Source organism: Phaethon aethereus, assembly GCF_964289735.1.
Source record: "Phaethon aethereus genome assembly, chromosome: 12".
Lineage (NCBI taxonomy): Eukaryota > Metazoa > Chordata > Aves > Phaethontiformes > Phaethontidae > Phaethon > Phaethon aethereus.
This window is the reverse complement of record NC_138588.1, coordinates 9,971,659-9,991,310: the sequence shown is the minus strand read 5'-3', so window position 1 is coordinate 9,991,310 and position 19,652 is coordinate 9,971,659. Positions and strand designations below refer to the sequence as shown.

Below are 19,652 nucleotides of genomic sequence, written 5' to 3'. Positions count from 1 at the left end.
CTGTATGGGCAATGGAGTTATTTGGTCATAGCAATGCATGCCAGTCTTCTAGATGAAATCCTCAATCTTCTGCTAATTTTCTGGTACAGTCTCCAGCCCAGCCTCATAAGCTTCATTGTGGAAAACTGTCTATCCGTGGTCTTTAAAAAACTTGCTTCATTACTCCTAATTTAATTCTACTCTGTTTTTTTGCACACCGCTGCAATTTTACTCCTTCTTTAGATGCTGGAGATTGCTTTTTTGTTTCATGTTACTGGATTACACCAGGACAGAAGAACTGCTGGCCTTTAGCCAGAACCGCACCCTCCCCTTCCAGCGGGTTCCGCCAAGCCGCGCTGTGTGGCGTCGCCAAAGGCTGGACGGCTCCGGCGCCTCACCTGCGGCCCCCGGCCTTGCAGGGGTGCGTGCGAGCAGCCGCCAGCCGGCACGGTTGCACCACAGCCCGGCGGTAAGCGGGTGAGCGGGGTTGCCCCATGTCGGGTAAGAGAACAGCGAGGCCTCGGCTCTGGCTCCGCGCCATTTCTGAAGGCCGGAGGCGACCCGAGTAACGCTTCCTCACGGCTGCCCGTCGCCTGGTGGCTCTCTTCCCCTTGGGCTGCGGCCCGGAGGCTGCCGGAAGGGAAGGCCCGCTGTTACCAGCTGTCCCGGAGGGCCTCGCTCGGGCGGCCGACCCCAGCCCCGCCGGTGAGGGGAGGCGAGCGGCCTCCTGAGGGCCGGTGGGAGGGGATGGCCACTGCGGCGCCGGGGCGGTGCCGCCATCGGCCCGCGGGGGCGGGGCGAGGCGGCGCCCTCATAGGCGGTGGCCGAGCGGCGGCCCCGCCCGGCCCGGCCATGGACTACGCGGGGCGGGCCGAGGCTGCAGCCGAGAAGCTGGGGCTCTACCGGCGGGACCCCGGTGGCTGGCGGGGCTGCCGGCGCACGGTGAGCGCGGGGGGGGGGGGGGCGGGAGGTTGCTGGCCGGGCCCAGCGCGGAGGCTGAAAGCTTCGTCTCCCCGCAGAGCGAGGTTTCGGTTTCTTGGAGACCCTCCGTGGAGTTCACTGGCAACGTGTGAGTACGCCCGGGGCGAGGAATGGCCGCCGCGGGGTGCTGGGGGCCGGGCTGGGGAGAGCGGTGGGCTGTGGTTTCGTTTCGCCCCGCCGCAGGTACAGGGGAGAGGGGATCGTGCCTGCCAGCCCCCGGGACGTCTGGGAGTGCATCAAGCCGGCGGCCGGCGGGCCCAGGACCAAGTGGGACCAAAACGTGAAGGACTTCGAGGTCGTCGAAGCCCTCAGCGACGTAAGTTCCTTAAGAACCGTGCCGGTGCGATCAGTGCCGCCTTGGGTTCAGAAGCCTCTGGCGCTGCACAGACCTGCCTGCTGCAGTGCCTCGCGAGGAGGCCTGGGTTAGGTGCAGGGGGGTGAAAAGGTCTCACGAAGGTGTGGAGCCTCTCTGTCTAGATCAGCCTGACAATACTGGGATTAGGAATCTTGGGGTTTTTTCAGCCCTCCTCCATAAATTCTCTTAACATATATTCTCTTAACAACAGCTTGTCTTTCTGAAAGGAACTACTAACCCAGTTTTGGTTAAATATTGCATTCTTAAAATACGTAAATGCAAAACTTTAAAGATTCCTGCACTACATTGTTGTTAATGCTGCAAATCCAGTTAAGCATGATAATTTTTAACAAGCTATTTGTGAGAGAAGAGGAAGTTTAGAGAATACATAGGTGTAGCTGACCGGTGAAGTGTTCATGTCATCAGCCATTGATTTGGGCCCTGCCTTGCAGCACGCGATGCTCTGTGCTGCGCGTGTCGTGCTCTGCCTTTACCTGGTTGCCTGACCTTGGACCCAGCGCTTTGCCTCGGTGGTTCTATCACTAAAATGGAGATGCTGCACTTGGAGCATTACAGATGAAAAGGGCTATGTAGGAGCAGTAGTTTCTGCTGCTGCAGTTGTACAGTCTAATTTGCTTTTTTTAAATTATTTTTAAGCGTATCAGAACCTTAAAAAGGCATTGGATCTAGATTCCCAAATCTGAAGTGGATGTAGGTGCTTGGAGGCAGCCAGGATGCAAACAACCAGTCCAAGGGATATTTGTGGAAGTCCTGAGAAGATTATTTTTCTTGGGAGAACCTTACAGGCATTTAGTATTAAATTGTGGTATCTGTCCTTAAACAACCTCAGAACAACACGTATCACATTGGTTTTTTTCCATTAAACTGTCTTTCATCAACACGCTGTCATGCCTTTTGACTCTGATGATTTGTATTGTTCAACAAAAGGTGTAACAGAACTCCTTGATACAGTTTAGAAAGGGTAACTGAAAGAGTACCAGAAAGTACAGGCATTTTTCTGCTGTACTTTTGAAAGTGTCAGCTGACATAACTCTGTTTTGTGATTTCCAGACTGTCTCTGTCTGCAGAACCACAACCCCTTCAGCTTTCATGAGGATTATTTCACCAAGAGAATTTGTGGATGTGGTACTCGTGAAGCAATATGAAGATGGGACGATGCTATCGGCTGGTAAGGTGCTTGTGTTCTCAACATCTTCACATTATGTTAGGGGATAACTAGCAGCTGCCAGAAATAAATATACAATAAAAAATAAGTTGCATGCTGTTTAGTAGTTCTTGATCTGATCTTGATCAAAAGATAAAATATTAGCGGTCTCCTTACATCATTGTTCTCAGAGTATGTAAGTCATCTTAACATTCAGATGATGATGATGATATTGTTGGCCTGTGGTTTCTTCCTTTGCTACGCTTTTGAGATTGGGTGTGTGTTTCATTTACTATGAAGTTCTGGAGTTTTTTGTGCTGTTGCTTTTTTAAGAATTTGCAGAACTTTCTAAAAGGAGTCCTGTTAGGCTAAATCCTGTTTTAACATTTTCTGCACTGCCTCTTGATTCTGGTGAAGTCATTGAATAAATGTACCACTCCTGTATGTGGAAATAATTGTTCTTATGAAATCAAACAGTGATGATTTTTAAGGGGCTGTCACCATGTGGAAGGATGCTGCTTTGTTTTTTCAATTTCATCCTGTTGTTTACCTGTCACAACTCAGAGCTTTTACTGCCCGGCTGTTCAGCTGTCTCATTTTCCCATCTTGTTCTGGAATGCCTTGCCAGGAATTTATAGACCTGCCAGAGCTCAGCTTCAGTAGTCAACTGGCATACACCTCTGTGGCATGGATTTGTTGGAGGTAACTTGAATGACCTCTCAAGAAAAGCAATGCCCTCACACAGCATTGGGTTAAGTGAAACTCCCTCAAAGTGTCTTGCTTGAAGTAACAACTGCTTCTAAATTCAACACTGCTTTGATTGCCCCGTTCCATGGCCATGGTCTTTTCTGACCGCTTGTATGGCACAGCCCCACACTGAAAAGGTTATACTGCTATTCTTCTTAAATATTTTCTCTTTTAGGGAGTTTGCATCTCAGCTGTTGCTTTGAGTGCCAAGGACTCTTTCCCATCTTCTGTGAAAATGACACTTTTCTTGAATGCTTTTTCTTATAGCCACCAATGTGGAACACCCACTGTGTCCTCCTCAACCAAGTTTCGTGAGAGGTTTTAATTATCCCTGTGGCTGTTTCTGTATACCTGTTCCAGGGTAAGAAGCAATCTATTTGAACATTATGCATTCTAAAGCCCTTCTTATCCATTGTGTGGTGTGTATGTGGCCACATGTGATCTGTAGCCTCTTGGCAATAATGTGTTTCTGTCTTCCTTTGGCTGGTAATCATTATGAATGAGTGCCCTTTTTGTTCTCTCTTGTGTGCAATGAATTAGTCTCTCTTCATTTCATAGCAGGAAGTCTTTAATGTTACAGGATCATCATGGTAGGATTCTTGCTGATGTCTTAAGCAGAGATTCAGCAGAACTTACAAGTATGGTCTGAATTTTTGGTAAATGAATATCTGGTTGTTTATTACATTGCTATAATTCATAAACAGTCATGTACCTAATTAAGGCCTAGTTTGACTGTAATTTGACTTGTGGGGATAGCCGCATTCATTGAGGTTTGAAATTAATGTCTGTTGTTTGTTTTTTTTTTTTCTTTTAAAAAAAAGTACTTACAAATATCTATCACCAGACAATACATATAAGAGTCATTATAAAGTTCTTAACGCTTTTAAACCGCTGGCTATAAAATCACTTGCATTGTCTTTTCAGGGAGCCAGACAGGACTCAGCTCCTCAGTTTCTTTCAGACTGATCTTGGTGGCTATCTTCCCCAGACGGTGGTGGATTCCTTCTTTCCAGCTAGCATAGCTGGATTTTACAGCAACCTGACCAAAGCTGTTAAGGCATTAAAAGTGTGACAAGACCAATTGCTGACATCACCAGCTGAGGGTAGGAAAAAACCTGGCAGCTTGAGGGTAGAAATACCAAGTGGGCCTTACAGGACTTTGCTACCAGCAAAGATACTTGTGAAAGGGGAACAATGGATTTAGTAAAGCAAATTTTTAAAACCACATTTTTTACCTATCTGTATGCAAAGCAACGCATTCTTTTCTAACACAATATCCTTCATTTTCTTAATTAGAAAAATACCACACCAGAGGCTGGAAGAATCCTGGAGGCAGCACTGGGGGCTTTCTTCAGGGAGAAGATGCACGTACTAGATCTGTTCTTGGCCATGTTTTGTCAGTGTCCATGTGGAGGAGCATTGCTAAAATCCACTTGGCACTACAATGTTATCAAGGTGCAGGCCAGCCCTGTTTTGTCACAAGGTCCCTGTAGGCTCCTACAATGTTCCTTCCCCAAAATAAGAGGTAGCTCTTTTGCTGACAGCAGTCATAGAGCTTCTACGATGCTTCAGTGGGTCCAAGCCAGCGAACGGTAAAAACCAGAACAAATTGGATTGTGTGGAGGATCCCACTTGTTTGTTCCAGCAGACTTCAGTACTAATGGTAAATATGCCTTAAGTGCTTTTTTTTTCCTAAATCAAGGTCTGGCAGTGCAAATCAGTTCATAGGTCTGTGGGTTGCCAAATAGACACTCTTCCTTTCTCCCCTCTGTACCAAACCTGATGATTTCAACAATGTCATGAAACAAACTGCACTGACATAGTGGCAATAAATAAAGAGGATTAAGCACTTTACTTGCCATTTTTTAAACTGCACTTGAACTGACCATTTTTAAATGTACTTGAATGCTTTTTTGGTCAGTTGTGGTGAGAGGTTTTAACAGGTAAATAATCTTTTCTGTAGCTTAGTCGTGACTTGACAGGCTGTAAGAACATTGCTTTTTTCTAAGACTTGGTTTTCTTCACAGCACTATCTTGGGAAATCAACTTCTGATCTTGTATGCAGTGATATGTCCAGGTTTAGAAAATATTTACGGTGCTGGTTGCTGCAGGAATGTCAGACATTATTATGGATTACGTATAATTACAAAAGGAAAACTAATTGCTGTAGTAGGAATTTAAATGCAAGTTGTGATTTTAATGCTGTAACTCGATTATTTGACAAGGTTGATATGCTCTGCTTTCTGTCCTTGTATTTGTTTTATATTTGGTATAGGGCATGGACTTGCACAAAAAGTTTCCTACTGTAAATCTCACTTTATGGAATAGATTTTTCAAGAAATCAGTTTTTCATCTAGTCTCCTTTATGTACAAAGATATAAAAACTTGTATGACTGTGATGAAATAAATATTTTTCTGCCACATTTTGCTATTTCTCCTGGATCATCGTTTAAAATGGTTCCTCATGCATCTGCTTTGTCAGCAAGGAAACATAAGAGGCACTTGGACCTCCAGCATCTCTGAGTTAAAAGCAACAAGGCAGGGAAAAGCCTTCACTCCTGTTTACACTCCCCACTAACTGGGGATAAAGGTGTTTTGCACTCACTCTCCCAACTTCTTTGCTCTTGGTTGGTCCTTATTTCCAATTTAGATTGCTGCTTTCTGTACTTAAGAGCAACAAATTCACTGAGGAGAGATTTGGGCCCTGATACTAGAGAGGCTCATACATATTTATCTAAATGTACCAAAGTTGTTAGGCATGAAGTTCAACATCTCGGCAAGTCTTTGCAGGATTATGATTAATTTAATTAGCGAAAAGTTCAAGGACCAGAGCTCAGGTCACCACTCGTTATTCCTGCAAGTAAACCTTTTGCAGACAATGGGACTTTTTATTACCTTTTTTTTTTTTTTTAATTGCTCTGAGCAATAAAGGTGGAAGGTGAGGCTCTTCCTTGGAGTAATTTAAGGATCCCTTTTCTGAGTGCTCAACACGATCTGTCCAGAAGGAATTAAGAGCTGTTAACATGCAGCCTTCTGCCCTGCCAAATTGGAGATAGAAATGCCTTGGCAAAGATCATCTTGTAAGATCTTGGAGGACTCCACAGAGAGAGACGCTGCCTGTCACACCACTTGTTTTGTCTGCTTTTGATCTTGGCAGATGCCAGGAAATGCAGAGGCATGCAAAAACTGGAAGTGAAGTGAGAAAAGCACCTCTAGAAAAAAAAGAGATCAAAGCTGTCTTGGGGGTTCTATGTCAGTTCTTAAATTGATGAAATTAAATAGCTGTTTCAGGTAAGGACACCTTCAGCAGATGACATTGAAGTAATGCATTCTGTGCCATGGCTGTAGCTAGTCCAGTCTCTGTTGTTAAAGTTACGAAGCTGACCAAAAAGTGTGACCTGTCTTTTACAGGAAATAGCTTTTAACAGTGCTAAAAAGTTCAGATCTGGTTTTCTGCACCACAGAAATCATTAATGTTTTTCCTATATTGGTGATACGGACAAGTGGGTTGAAAAATTTTGGAATGTTTTATATGTACCAGGCATTTAGTTAAGACTTTGTTAAGCCCAATCCAACAAAGCAAATTAAGTTAAAGAAAAGAAATTTTACAAAAATCGAAATATTCAGAGAGTTTCAGGTAGGTGCCAGTTAAAGAAAAATGTACAAAAATATCCCATTTCACATTTTTCTCCTATTCCAGTTGCTACCCAATTCATAGAAATTTTGTTCTTGTTCTGAGAATTGATTGTTTTTTTGAAAAGACAACTCAATTGGGAAGGAGTTTGGAAGTGTGGGGGCAGATGGCTTTTTAAAAATGTTCTTTCAAGAATTAAAGTAGAGTTGACTCATGAGGTAAGGCCAAAGCAAGTTTTATGCCTGGATTCAGCTGATACCTTCTGCTGTCTATCCTACCTTCCTTTCTCTCAATTTCTGTTTCTGTGACGTTGTGTAAAGTGCATGGAAATAGCTTCTGAACTCCTGCAGTTTATGGTTTGGTGAAATTAAGTAATTGAAGAAGGGTGCAGCAAATTCCCAACTATGAGAAGATGAACAGCCAAGGGCAATAACCAGTCCAGTCATCTGGCTTTCAACTGGTGAGTCGCTGCTTTCATCCTGATGTTGTATCTCTCCCTTCAGTGAAGTAGGTCAGAGAAGACTGGGTGCACAAGACTGTCTTGCCACAGATACACATGCAGCTGCTGGTAGAATTTCATACAGTGCTTAGAGAGCACTGCCAAAATGCTGATAGTAGCATTTGAAGCATAGATTTATCTCCAAGTTATTTAGTGTGTCCGGAATAAACATTTGGATTCAGAACTTTTAATTCCCAAATACTCTGACTGGTACTTTCCCTTACAAAATTAACACACAGACCTTTCAAAAATGTGTGTGGTTAGAAGGTAAGAGTTGGTTCTCAGTGGCCTTGTTAGTCTCCTACCGTAGTCCTCTGAGACCTCTGGCCAGAGGCAGGTTAGAAAAACCTCTGCAATATTACCCTCAGCTTCCTGCCTCACCCTTGCAATATCGTGAGACACTCCTTTTCCCCGCTGCCCCACACCCCTGTGTTTGGCTGCTGGAGTTGAGATGGCTCTGTCAGTGGCTGTTAGAAAGTTACCCTAGATAGGTTTTGACTGTTCTGTTGTTTGAATAGAAAAGGTGGAGTATTCCAGGGCATGTTGTTGTTTTGACACACAAAGTCTCATCCCCCTTTCTCTGCCCTTTACACATTCTCTAAGGCTTTTCCTTAGTTGTAGGCTTGTAGACATATTTTTTCCTCCTGGGAAAGGAGGGCAAGGCAGGGAGCAAGACTTGTAGAGTAGGACTGAAAACAGACGGTGCTTCTGTTATTAAGTTAATGGCTTAAAATAGGAGAGTACTATAGTTGTCACATATTTTATTACAACCAGTATATTATTAATAAAGTCATTATTTTATAATTCTACGCTTTGTAACATCTGTTTCTGAATGTTGAAATAAGAATCATACACATTTTATTTTACACATCTTATTTTACCCCAGACAGCTTGCTCTGTAACTGGCAGTAAGATCGTGTACTTCTCATATGTGCTTCTTGAGTATCTTGCTGTGCTAGCCAAATGGCTGCAAGTAATAAAATCCTTCTTTGTAATGTTGTCAGTAGTCTAATTCCTTCTCCTACAAAGTTTCAGATGACTTGGCAGTAACAGAGCTTGGATTTTTCCTCTTGATGATAGCTGTTATGGGCCCATCAGGTAATGCCTTAATTATATTCCATGCTTCAAAACGAGTGAGTCCTTGCATGGCGGTTGTGTGCACTTGTAATAGCTCATCACCAGGCTGAACAGGGCTGCTTTGTTCTAATGCAGTCCCTGGAAGAAGAAAATTAATTTTCTTTAATTCTTTGTGTGGAGGAGTCTTTAACGTATCTTTCACTTAAGTATAACCAGCATGTTTGGAATAAACCACCTGGTCTTATCAGGTAACAAATTACTGACAATGCATAGGATAATGCTGCGTTTCCAAATAAAAAAAAAAAACACCAAACCATTTTCATGGGTGTAAATCAGCAGTTATGAACTGCACAAGTTTGCATCAGCTAAGAACCTGCCATGTATGTGTTTAAGTGTGTTTACCTTTAAATATCCTGTTGATGATGATGGGTTTATCTCCATGAATAGAGCCTTTCCCTCCTTCCAGACTGAATCCTAAACCAGTGGGGTTTTTTTCTAGAGTTACAGTGCAGATTGTATCTTCAGTTGCTGGAAACAAATGGAAAGTTAGCAGATGGGCACCACATAGCCTGAAAAGCTAAAACATCTGTTACAAAAAATGAACTTCTGTTTTATTTGCAAAGGCACCATAAACTGCCAAATGAAAGTGAAAATTATAACTTTTAATTCCTCTTTTTGTCATTCTAAGGCCCTCTGAGAAGCTGGGGGGAGAAAGTTGTGTTTGAGTTCATGGCAGAATGGAAATATAAAAATGAAAGCTGGTGACATTTACTAGAAATAGAAAAATCTGTTCAATGAACAAAATTTAAGGTAAACGTATTTGATTTGATGTTAGTTATGATATTATTATCAACTACAAAGGTGCTAATGTTTATTTGTAGTACATAAATAAAGCTGCAGGTATCCAGATTATGCTTTAGAAACCCCCCCCCCAAAATATCTTAAGTACGTGAAATGTTCTGCAAAAATCTGACCTTGCTATGTTTCACATACAGCCACCTGCTATATCAAACAATAGCACATTGTTTGTTCAAACCAAAATTCTCCTCCACAGAGGAAAAAGGCTTGTAAACTAGAATCTAATAGTATTAGAATAAAGAATCGCTGTTCACTGAGTTGTCGTTATACCTTCAATTAGATGTGTTACTACAATAATAATCTTTGTATGTCTACAGGAATTCATACAGAGGATCACGCTTGGTTTTTTTTCAGAGGGTTCCTTTATTTTAGAAATCCATTAATTCTTTCCCTTTCCAACAAATTTATTCCAAATGTCTGTTTCAGGAATGTTTTATTAACCATGCTGTCTTTATCACAGTTCTCAGATTTATATAGCGAAGGCTCAGCTGCTTTATGGAACACCCAGGATTTCAGGTGATGAGTAAACACTTAGCAGGTGGGGGCTGCAAGGTAATGCCGCTTGAACTTACCAGACTCTTGTGAGACATCACTTGCTACTGAAGATGTACTAGAGTCGATTGAAATGTTGAGATTTTTTTCTCCATCTTTAGCTTTTCTAGTGACAACAACAGCTTGTCTGGGTTGTCGAGCCTGTCGTATGATTGCTGAGGCATCGTTGTGAGTCACACCTTTAAGGGACTTTCCATTAATGGATAGTACTTCATCTCCTTTCTGAATAGTTCCTTCCTGAGATGCTAGTCCATTGGGAAACACTTTGTGAACCTATTGAAGAGTCCAGTCACCACACACACACAAGGAAAGAGCAAAAAACAGGATAAATTACATAGTTAATATTTTTTACCATGTGCATTTTCCATTCTTTGCCAGGACCAAGTTGCTTCTAGCACATTTCAGGACTGAGGGATGAATAAATTTGTACAGAGAAGTTCTCCTGGGCTCAGACCTCCTCAAGCAGCTAGGCAGTCTGTTTATCCCCTGTATCAGGTGGCCAAAGCCTTGCTGCCTGTGTATGTACCTTGCCTATGCTATGTCCTGACCCTCTTGCTGCTCTGCCAGTAGGAGGAAGAAGGTGTGAAGCTAGTCTCTAGCTTCCAGTCCCCTTACATGTCTATGTGCTCACCTCATTCCTCCTGATCACCCTGCACGGTCTTCTGTAAGCAACAAGGTGTTGGTTACTTCCTGCTGAGGGCTGTGTGTTGTGCTGCCTTGGGTGTCAGAGCTGTTGGGGAGTACGGTGCCTAAAGGAACGGGACACCACTGCCAACCACCTGGAGAGAGCAGCTCTGTGCAGAAGGATCCTGTTTTCACCCATTAAGATCACGATTCTTCTGACTCTATCACTATAGCTACCTACTTTGATTATGCCAAAAGCCAACCTTTGTAGTAGAAAACCATTATGTTACATATTTTTAGATAGAATAGTTGGTTTTAGAGTATTTTTTTAAGGAAGATGCTACTTACTGTTATCACTTTGTTTTCTAGATCAATGCCACCTGCCAGGCTGAATCCAAGCCCGGTATCTTCTTCTTTATGCAAAATTGTAACATGAATATCATCAAATTCCTAGGCAGAAAAAAAAATAATGTTAAGAAGATCCTAACAGATATTTTAAGATCATTGGAAAATCAGCGTGATTTTTTTGTCCATTGTGCATTTTATAATGAGACCTAGTGGCATAAGCATAATACTGAGACATGTTTAGTATTTGATTTTGACCAAATTTACCTATTAATTACCTATTTTAAAAAATGCCGATCTGTGTCTAAAATTGTTCTGATTTGATAAACAGGTTATCAGGTAGATCTGGACCATAAATTGAATTGTGTTAAAGAGTATAGACATGTACTGTGGAAACAGAAAATATTGCTGAATCGTGTTAGAGGACCTTTTCATTGAAAAAGTGGAAAAAGAACTTGGCATGCAATTCGTGGATATAAGTGTCACAGCTTAAAAAATTGCTTCTTAGTCCTTTTTTTTTTTTAAACAAAGTTCTAGTAACAGGTAGAGTAAGCTGTCTCTGACTGTGCTACCCCAAATAGGGTAACAACCTAGTTTCCTAAGGAAAAATGGCTTTCTTGACTACGATTTCACAATTTTGTTCAGTATGCGAGCAATTGTAATTGCATCTTTTGATATTGTGTCTCGTTTTCTTCCACAATTGAACCCACTGGCCAGCTGCAACCAGACAGAGGGCATGTGCTGCTCAGAGATTGTCCTGAAAATTCCATGAAAACAGATGCCTTGGTATGAGAAATTAGCACCTCAGGGCCTAATGTCCCACTGAGGGCAACATTGCAACATAGCTTTTACTGCTAATCAGAGCAAAAATATCAACGTGGGATGTTGATAAGAAACACAAAACTCTGCTTTCATAACTTCTGCTTGTCAAACTGCTTTTTGATTGCAACTTACCAGTAAAATTTGATGTAGTCAGCAAGAATTTGTCTCTGACATGAGAGCACGTGTAGCTGGTATTCTGATAGGAAGATGTGAATCCATGCAGTACAGACACAAACCAGGACTAACCTGGCAGACATGCCACTGCAGTCAGCTAAGGGGCAAAAACTAATTAACTTTGGCTTGTTGGTGCGTTATTGCAGTTATGCTGCTTTTGCACAGTTTGGAGTGTCTTAACGCAGCAAGGCATGTAGCTGCCAGCAGAAGCTGAACTGTTTTCGGTGCAGAGCTCTGGATGTTACCTGCTCTTTCTTTCAATGTGAGCAGTCTTTAAAAGCCTTTATGGTTCTGGAATGCACACATTTAACCTCGATTTTGACTTATTCTGAGCTTTGACACAATTCTAGATAAGTCCAGTAAGACTAAAGGTTGCTCAGTATCCCAAAAATGAGGGTGTATCAGATTGGCAACCCATATAAAAAGAAAGGCCTCCAAAATATCAATGCCTGCTTCTGCATACACTGACCTTACCTGCTGAATAACTGTTATCCCGTTACTTAAATATTACTCTTGCTTAGTTATCTTTAAGGACTTCCTAAAGATTTTTGATCAAAAGACCTAAACATTTCTATTGGTACATATTGAGACGACTGTTTTATTTGTTGTAATATCAAGTTGCAAAGATTAACCAGGTGCATCCATTCCACAGCTTTCTCAATTTCTTTCACGATTTCTGAAAATCATGCACAAAAAGAAAAAGCAGATTTACCTTTAAGGTTGCTTCGTCTAGCGATTTGACTTCCTCTATAAGCTTTGCTAACTCTTCAGGGGAAAGCAGAGAGATGACAGACTGCCCTGACACACCAGGTGCTTGAGGTGAGCTCTGTTGCTGTTTCTCTTCCTCTTTCTCATTGTCTGCTAGGCTCACTGTATATTCTCTCAACTCGGAGAGGCTGTCCCATTGTGACAAGAATAAAAAAGAAATGTTGAGTTATGAAAGAACATACCTACGAAAGCACAGCACAATTTTGGAGTGGTGATCTTTTGATTTAATTGGGGTGGTAGCTCCTATAGTATGTATTATAAATACATAAAAATGTAAATTAATCAAGTTAATCACCTAACAGAAGTAGGATCTATCACATAAAAGAATAGGAATAATCTCTTGGCCCCAGGCAAAAACAGACTTAAATCTCCTTTATCATGCAGATGCTAGAAATATTCTTCCTTAAGCAGGAGGAAGCGTGAGATAGATGTGTGCTTATATAGTACAAATTACAAACAAGTGTAACGGTCATGTGAGTCATTCAACCTGTGCTCTAAAAAGTTCTTAACAGTTTGTGCTTTACTGTTGTGTGTTACTACCTTAGAATGTTAATCTGACAGTGGATCAGCACAGATGCTCACCAATGCTGATCTGCAAATCTGATTTTTAAACATGGTATCTTACTTGAGTGAAAACCCAGTGTCCAGGTGATGATTCTCACTTGCAGGTGAGAGAGAAGTCCCATCCTCTTCCAAAGAGGACCGAGACAATGTGTCCAGAGTTTCCCATGCGCTGTTTCCAGAAAAGACTGGAGACTGAGGAAGGCAAAGCAAAGATTTCATTAAAGCAGATGACACCTGGCTACTGATGGAATAGATTTTGCTATACTTCTCATCATATGGCTTCATCATCTCACAAGTCTGGGTAGCAGTAAGTGGGAAGCTTCGTGACCTTAGGCTGTGTGCTTTTGCTACCGATACAAGATGGGAAGTTGTAATGGTTTCTGTAGTTAAGACACCCAAGGAATTTTCAGTTTTGGCGTTGTTGCTTTTCTCTGAGCTAGCTGCAAGAACCTCCCTGGGAGAGGAAGATCTATCTAGGCTCTTTGTACCCATGACCACAGGTGTCTTTGACTGCTGTTGGCTAGTTTCACAATGTTGGAGAAAGGCTTGGTTTAAATGAGCTGGAGCCACTTCTGACCCTGTTGCAGTGGGAGAGTGTTCTTTGTGGACTGATGGTCTCAGACTAAACCTTCGGTGTATTTTTTCAGGTGACTGTGGAGCACTCAAGGATTCAAATGAGCTTATTCTTTGTTTTATTGATGACCCTCTAGGAGAGACACGAGATAAACTGGATTGCAGTTCTTTGCTGGAAATACTCTGAAGGTCAGGAGGACTTTGATCTGCCTGTGTTTTTAGATCTGAATTTGCTTTCCTCAATCCTTTAAGACTTTGACGAAACCAGGCTGGCTTAGGTGCAACAGGAGGACCCTTTTTCACGCTGTCATTTTCATCTGATTTTAGAACTTTTGAACTGACTATTTCCGATTCTGATTTCTTCAAATCTGTCTCTGAGCTGCATCGATTTTGAGACTCTTTGCTTGTGTTGATGCCAGGTTGCAAATCTAAGTGGACATTGTCTTCGGTCATCGTAGGATTAAATAAGCTTTTTATGCAGTCAGAAATTTTAACCCAAGGGTCTTCTGTTGTTGTATCAAGACTGTAATCTACCCGTGCTTGTCTTTTAAGTATAGGCCTTTGTATTGATGAAAGTGGATTCCCTGTATTAGAGAAACATTGATTATAAACAATGCTCCTTCTCCATCCCTTATCTACGCATTGTAATTAATTAATTAAATTTGAATTTAATTCAAGCCTCCAATAGGTATTTTTAAAAGTTTTTATAAAGTTTAAACTTTTTTAAAATTCACAACTCTTGATCTACAAGTTCCAATTCCTGACACTGAAATTAACTGAAAAATAAAGCACTTCCATGCTTAAATACAAGATACCTTTTCTAAAAGGCCTGCGACTTCTAAAGATAACTTGAAATTTTGGGTTGCTGAAGTCATTATCTAGGGTATAACAGTTAAAATATAAGGCTAAAATTGCAATGTTGTTTGAAACATAGTGAAAAAGCTGGTGTTACAGTAAATTCTTTTTAAAAAATGATTTTTCTTTCCTATCTTTATAAATATATCCCACTCTAAAAAGAATATCCCATGAAGATCTTTGATTAATGTTTATTCTTCCTTAAACTTATGCAAGCATTTCCAGTTGTATTTTTCTAGTAAATAAAAACTCAATTCTAATGTAGGAATATTTTTTACATCACTGACTGATTAGTATTAATAGTTAGACATGGTAGAGCTGAATGGCAGCAAACTTTTTTTTATGTAGTTGCACAGTTACTGTTATCTGCTTCACTGTAAATATATATATATATATTTTTTTTAAGACACCATTTTTTTTAATGATCTGGGAAGTTAAACCATTACGTAACAGTTTAGGTTGCAAGAGACCTCTCGACATTGTCTAGTTCCCTTAGCACTCAAGTTTCCTTGATTCTAACTAGCACTACACGATACTAACTTATTATCAGTGATTTGTACCGTTGCAGCACTTAAGCCTTGAAACCATGCATAAAAATGACCTGTCCATTAACAGTTTTTTACAATAAATCATCTATCGTGCTTCTTTTGACATAGTTTTCCCTTTTTTTCAAAGCTTAATCAATAATTTGAAGTTTCATCTGTTCACCCCAAGATGTACTGATTTGGGTTGGAGTCTGCATTTAAAGAGAAAGGTGAAGTCCCCTTGATACCCATTTTGGAATCCAAACTAAATGCTAGGTTCAGCTGCAAAAAAAAGTTCATGGAATTAAACATACCTAAGTTTGCTTTTCTTTCTTGATCTCTGCCCGCTGGAACAGTAGTTATGTGTTCAGTATCATATGCTGTTGGAGAAGTGGTGAAGACACTGTGGGTTACATCAGTTTGATGTCCCTCTAGCATTGGTTCGCCAACTTCCTGCTGAACAAACAGGAAACAGAAATGTGTCAGAATGTAATTATACAAACCACACTGCACATGAATCTGAAAAAGAAGTTTTTTCATTTGTTTTTAATCTGAAAAGAAATATTGAATAAAAATCAAGTTTTCACTTCTGCTTGGGATGTAATCCTCACAGCAATTAATTTATTCTAAATTTCAAGAGTGCTGGCACAATATTTCATGGTTGCACTTGAAAAGAGACTGTGAAAAATGCGATTAACATCTCAAAAATTTAGTAATAAACTTTCTAATAAACTAAAGGGCTGCCTACTATAATTTTCAATTTTTGTAAAATCAGCCATTCAGTAGACTTTTGCAAACCAGCCAAGCGAATTTCCTCTAACTTCATATTAAACCCTTTTCTGTTGAAGCCTTTTGCCCTTAAGCACAAGCTAGACAAGCTAAATTGTTACTGTAGTCTCAGAGCTCTCCCTTTCTCATTTTTGGCTGGAAACATAGGATGAGAGGATTAGTTTGAGGTTGCAGTAAATGCCACTCTTCACATCATTAACACATGCTCTGCAATGACTTGATTCCTTTGTAACCAATGGTACTAAGTTACCATCTGCTTTGCTGTGACACTGGAACTGCTCCCTGCTATGTAGTTAAACTCCAGGATTACCAATAGGAACCAAAACTAAACAGGGCAGAGAATGAAGGTCTAGAAACAAATGAGATTGTCCTGAAAAAAATCAGTAATTGAACAATTTGATAACTTTTCTGTAATGGGGTGGTGTTTGTTATGCAACACTCTTATTCTAGGAAAACCTTTCTCCATCCCCTGCTTACCACGGTCCTTCTTGAAAGTTGCACTTGTGTTCTGCTGCTGTTAGATGTGGATATCAGACATTCAGTAAGTGAAGTAGCCAATTTGGAAGCATTGTGAACAGACAGGTTGATCTTACTCTTTACTGATGGCAGTTATACCTACCTTTTTATTAATGCAGTTTAAGTCACAGTCGAAAATAACAATTAAGCATTCTTGGTTATGAAAAACCTTACAGTCTGCAGAACACCCACATAAAACTGTGGTATGCAATCGTCAAACTCACTAATACTAAATGTTTGGGGAATAAAGGGTAAAAAAAAAAAAAAAAAAAAAAAAAAGACAGTAATGTCCTAGTGATCTGAAATACATTCTGACAAGAAATCCTCTCTCCTGGGGACTAAAAGGAGCTATTGCCCTGAGATATACAGACTGTCTAACTAGAGTTACCTTCATTAACAGAGCTTGAATTTTCATAAACTTTATTGATCTTAAGATTTATTTTTTTCCGTATCATTTAGAATAACTGAGTACTGAAGAATAGTTAATTGCATGCAGTGATAACTTCAACCAGGTACTTATTTTCCTGAATTTTACTTATGAAAGGTGATTTTCTAGTAGGTTTTGATGAATATGTTTCTACTGCTGTCTTCTTAGAGGATGGTAAAAGAGTGACCTTATGCGAGGTGCTGAATTGAAACCTTCTTGGATGTTGACATTACACATGGACTTCAGTCTGAGCTATAGCATTTTATTTTGATCTCTTTAGCTTGGAACTGTGGGGGGGTTGTTTGCATTGCACTGAGATCTGCTCATTTCTGCTGGCATATTACTAAACCCAGGGGAAAGAGGTTTCACTTTTAAACAAACCACAACTTCATTTCAACATGCAGATCTCACAATCCCTTACAGTCGCGCAAATGTGAAAAGCTGTCTTTCTGTTCTATCTTAGATAAGAGAGGGAACTGAAATTTAGTAATGTACAAATATACACTCACTTTTCAAATGCTGTAGCTCATCAACAAATATGTATGTGCCTCACAATTTAAATCAGTTTAGTACCTCCTAGTCTCAAGAAATGTATATGAACCAACGACTACCTGCTGTACATAATATTAGTGCTTTCTTCCAGTAGAAATCCACTACTAAACCAAAGAAATTTTTTCACAACTTGTCTACTTCATATATGATTTGACTCTGTAGATGTTGAGGTTAGGATCAACAAGCTGACGACAGAGGCTGTGCAAATTCTTCCAGTGTCAGCCCAGAGCACACCACTGTTCCAGTCGCGCTGGAACCAGAGTGTCCGATACCACCAGTTGTGCATGTTCACAAGGAGTGACAGTGAGGGACTCAAATTCATTCTTGCTGCTGCTCTCACTGGGATTTTAACTCAGATCCCTTGAAATGGAAGAAAATTTCCTTTGGGCACTTCTCTGCCTTCTGACCTTAGTTTGAACATCATGTTTTGACCTACACTAGCTTCACTAAGATACATACATTGTTTTTAAAACAGAAGAGCCTCATTCCCCCAGTCCTCACATACTTATGCACACTTTCTCTTTCTTCCCTGCCTTTCTTCCTGACATTATACAAAGTCATTTTGCCTTCCTCCTTACCCTGCCTCACAAATATGCAAACACAAGAAAAATTTTGCAAATTTTGCTTTACCTGAACACTTGCAGAAGGTGATACAGCCACTTCCGATACAAGCTTTTCTTTTCTGTCTGCGTCACACTCGTCATTACATGTACAGTCCTGCTTAAAATATTTCCTTGGCGGAGGTTTGGGCTTTGATGATTTAGGTTTTCTAACAAGGATCTCCGATGATTTCTTAGTGTTTTGCAAGGGTCGATCTCCCTCACTACAATTAGGAGGGGAAAGTCTCTCTGAACTATTACCAGACAATGAGTACACCAGGCCAGGCTGTCTGGTAATTGGTACATCAATGCTATGTACTCTTGCTTTCAAGTCAGCCAGTTGGTATGTAGCACCATTGCTACATGAGGACCTAGGGTTGTAGCTGCTGTCACTGCTGGAGCGGGTCATTAGCTTCTGTGTCCTGCGGTCGCAATGAGCAGCATTCCTTGCGATATGTTTTTCACATGGGTGTCTTCCATGCCAGCTCATTTCTAGCTTTTTAACACCTGTATCAGGAACACGTTCAGAATGTCTATTCAGATGCATGCAAAGTGCTCACTTCTAAGGTTCAGATGATTAAATTTGCAGCTAAATACCTTTGCATCAACCGATCATGGTATGATTTATGCATTAAGGGCTTGTAGATTGGAGATTCAACAGTTAAATTCTTGGACAGCAAAATAACATTCATTTTCCATATACATATATATCTATCTATCTCAGCAGTATAGTTTACTGATGATTATTGTCTTAGCTTTGTATTTTAGAAGAAATGAGGACACTAAAAGGAGTATCATTGCAGTACATTACTGTGGGAGGATATCATAGCTGGACTGGGCAAATAGCTCTAACCACAACTGCATATAGTTTTCCTCACAAGGGGATTAACAAGGTGTTTGTCCACAGCACATCACCTGCATTGTGCAGTTCCTTGCTATCAGTCCCGTTGACAGGACTACTGACAGTTGTTTGAAAAGCTTTAAGCAGAGGTTACTAATTGGAAAGGATGAGCAAGAGCGAGAGGAAGTCTGCACAAAAATTTTTGCTGGCTATCAGACAGATTTGGTCTTTTCTCATTGCTCCGGTAACATATCTTAGCAGGCATGTTAGGAGTCCTCTCCTGTGAGGTTTCCTCCTCTTCCTTTCTGCTCTGGGTTTCTTGACTATTACCAAGGATTCTAGTACAGCATGTACCCATCCTATATATCTTTTAAGTCAAAATTACCATGTCTCAATGAATGCACTTGTCCTCTTACCTTCAGTACTCCATTGGTGTCTCTCCTTTCCAAATCTGTTGTTTTCCACAGCCTGTGCAACAGCTTCTTTTAGCTGTTGCTCGGACACCTAGGAAATATCATGCCATTATAGCCTCATGAGATTGCTGTGGGGTGAGCAACATTTAAACATTTATTACTTTCACAAAGATTTACAAGTCCTCTGATGGAAATTAATAGACCTAGTTATATTATGCATCAGTTAATTTTAAAGCTAAGTGCACACCATTATATTTGTATGTATTCCAGTACAGTTGAAGTATATCTATGGATGTGCTGCTTATATTGTTTTTTAGATAAAATGGGGTCTTTCAAAGATAAAAGTTCTTTTGCATATTTCACTAGAAGTGGAGTTTTGGATTTACCAGTATAAGATAATTTAATACTACATTTTCATG

At 40.6% G+C, this 19,652-nt stretch overlaps 2 protein-coding genes across 2 annotated transcripts in view; one reads left to right on the top strand and one right to left on the bottom strand.

Moving 5' to 3' along the window:
- Window positions 1-831: 831 nt before the first annotated feature.
- STARD5 (StAR related lipid transfer domain containing 5) lies at window positions 832-4,299 on the top strand (the record flags this gene model as incomplete). Its single annotated transcript, XM_082005062.1, has 6 exons — window positions 832-921; window positions 999-1,048; window positions 1,144-1,276; window positions 2,387-2,504; window positions 3,495-3,588; window positions 4,152-4,299. The coding sequence occupies 6 exons, from the start codon at window positions 832-834 to the stop codon at window positions 4,297-4,299; spliced, it is 633 nt and encodes a 210-aa protein (XP_081861188.1).
- A 3,846-nt stretch (window positions 4,300-8,145) lies between these two features.
- Window positions 8,146-19,652, bottom strand: part of IL16 (interleukin 16) — a gene marked incomplete at its 5' end in the record, with an annotated part of 37,300 nt that continues 25,793 nt past the window's right edge. The window contains 9 exons of the mRNA XM_082004904.1: window positions 8,146-8,575; window positions 8,840-8,965; window positions 9,868-10,120; window positions 10,820-10,921; window positions 12,525-12,708; window positions 13,206-14,301; window positions 15,411-15,549; window positions 18,011-18,486; window positions 19,237-19,324. Coding sequence (XP_081861030.1) covers window positions 8,382-8,575; window positions 8,840-8,965; window positions 9,868-10,120; window positions 10,820-10,921; window positions 12,525-12,708; window positions 13,206-14,301; window positions 15,411-15,549; window positions 18,011-18,486; window positions 19,237-19,324 — 2,658 coding nt within the window. The 3' untranslated portion in view covers window positions 8,146-8,381. The remainder of the gene's footprint in view (window positions 8,576-8,839; window positions 8,966-9,867; window positions 10,121-10,819; window positions 10,922-12,524; window positions 12,709-13,205; window positions 14,302-15,410; window positions 15,550-18,010; window positions 18,487-19,236; window positions 19,325-19,652) is intronic.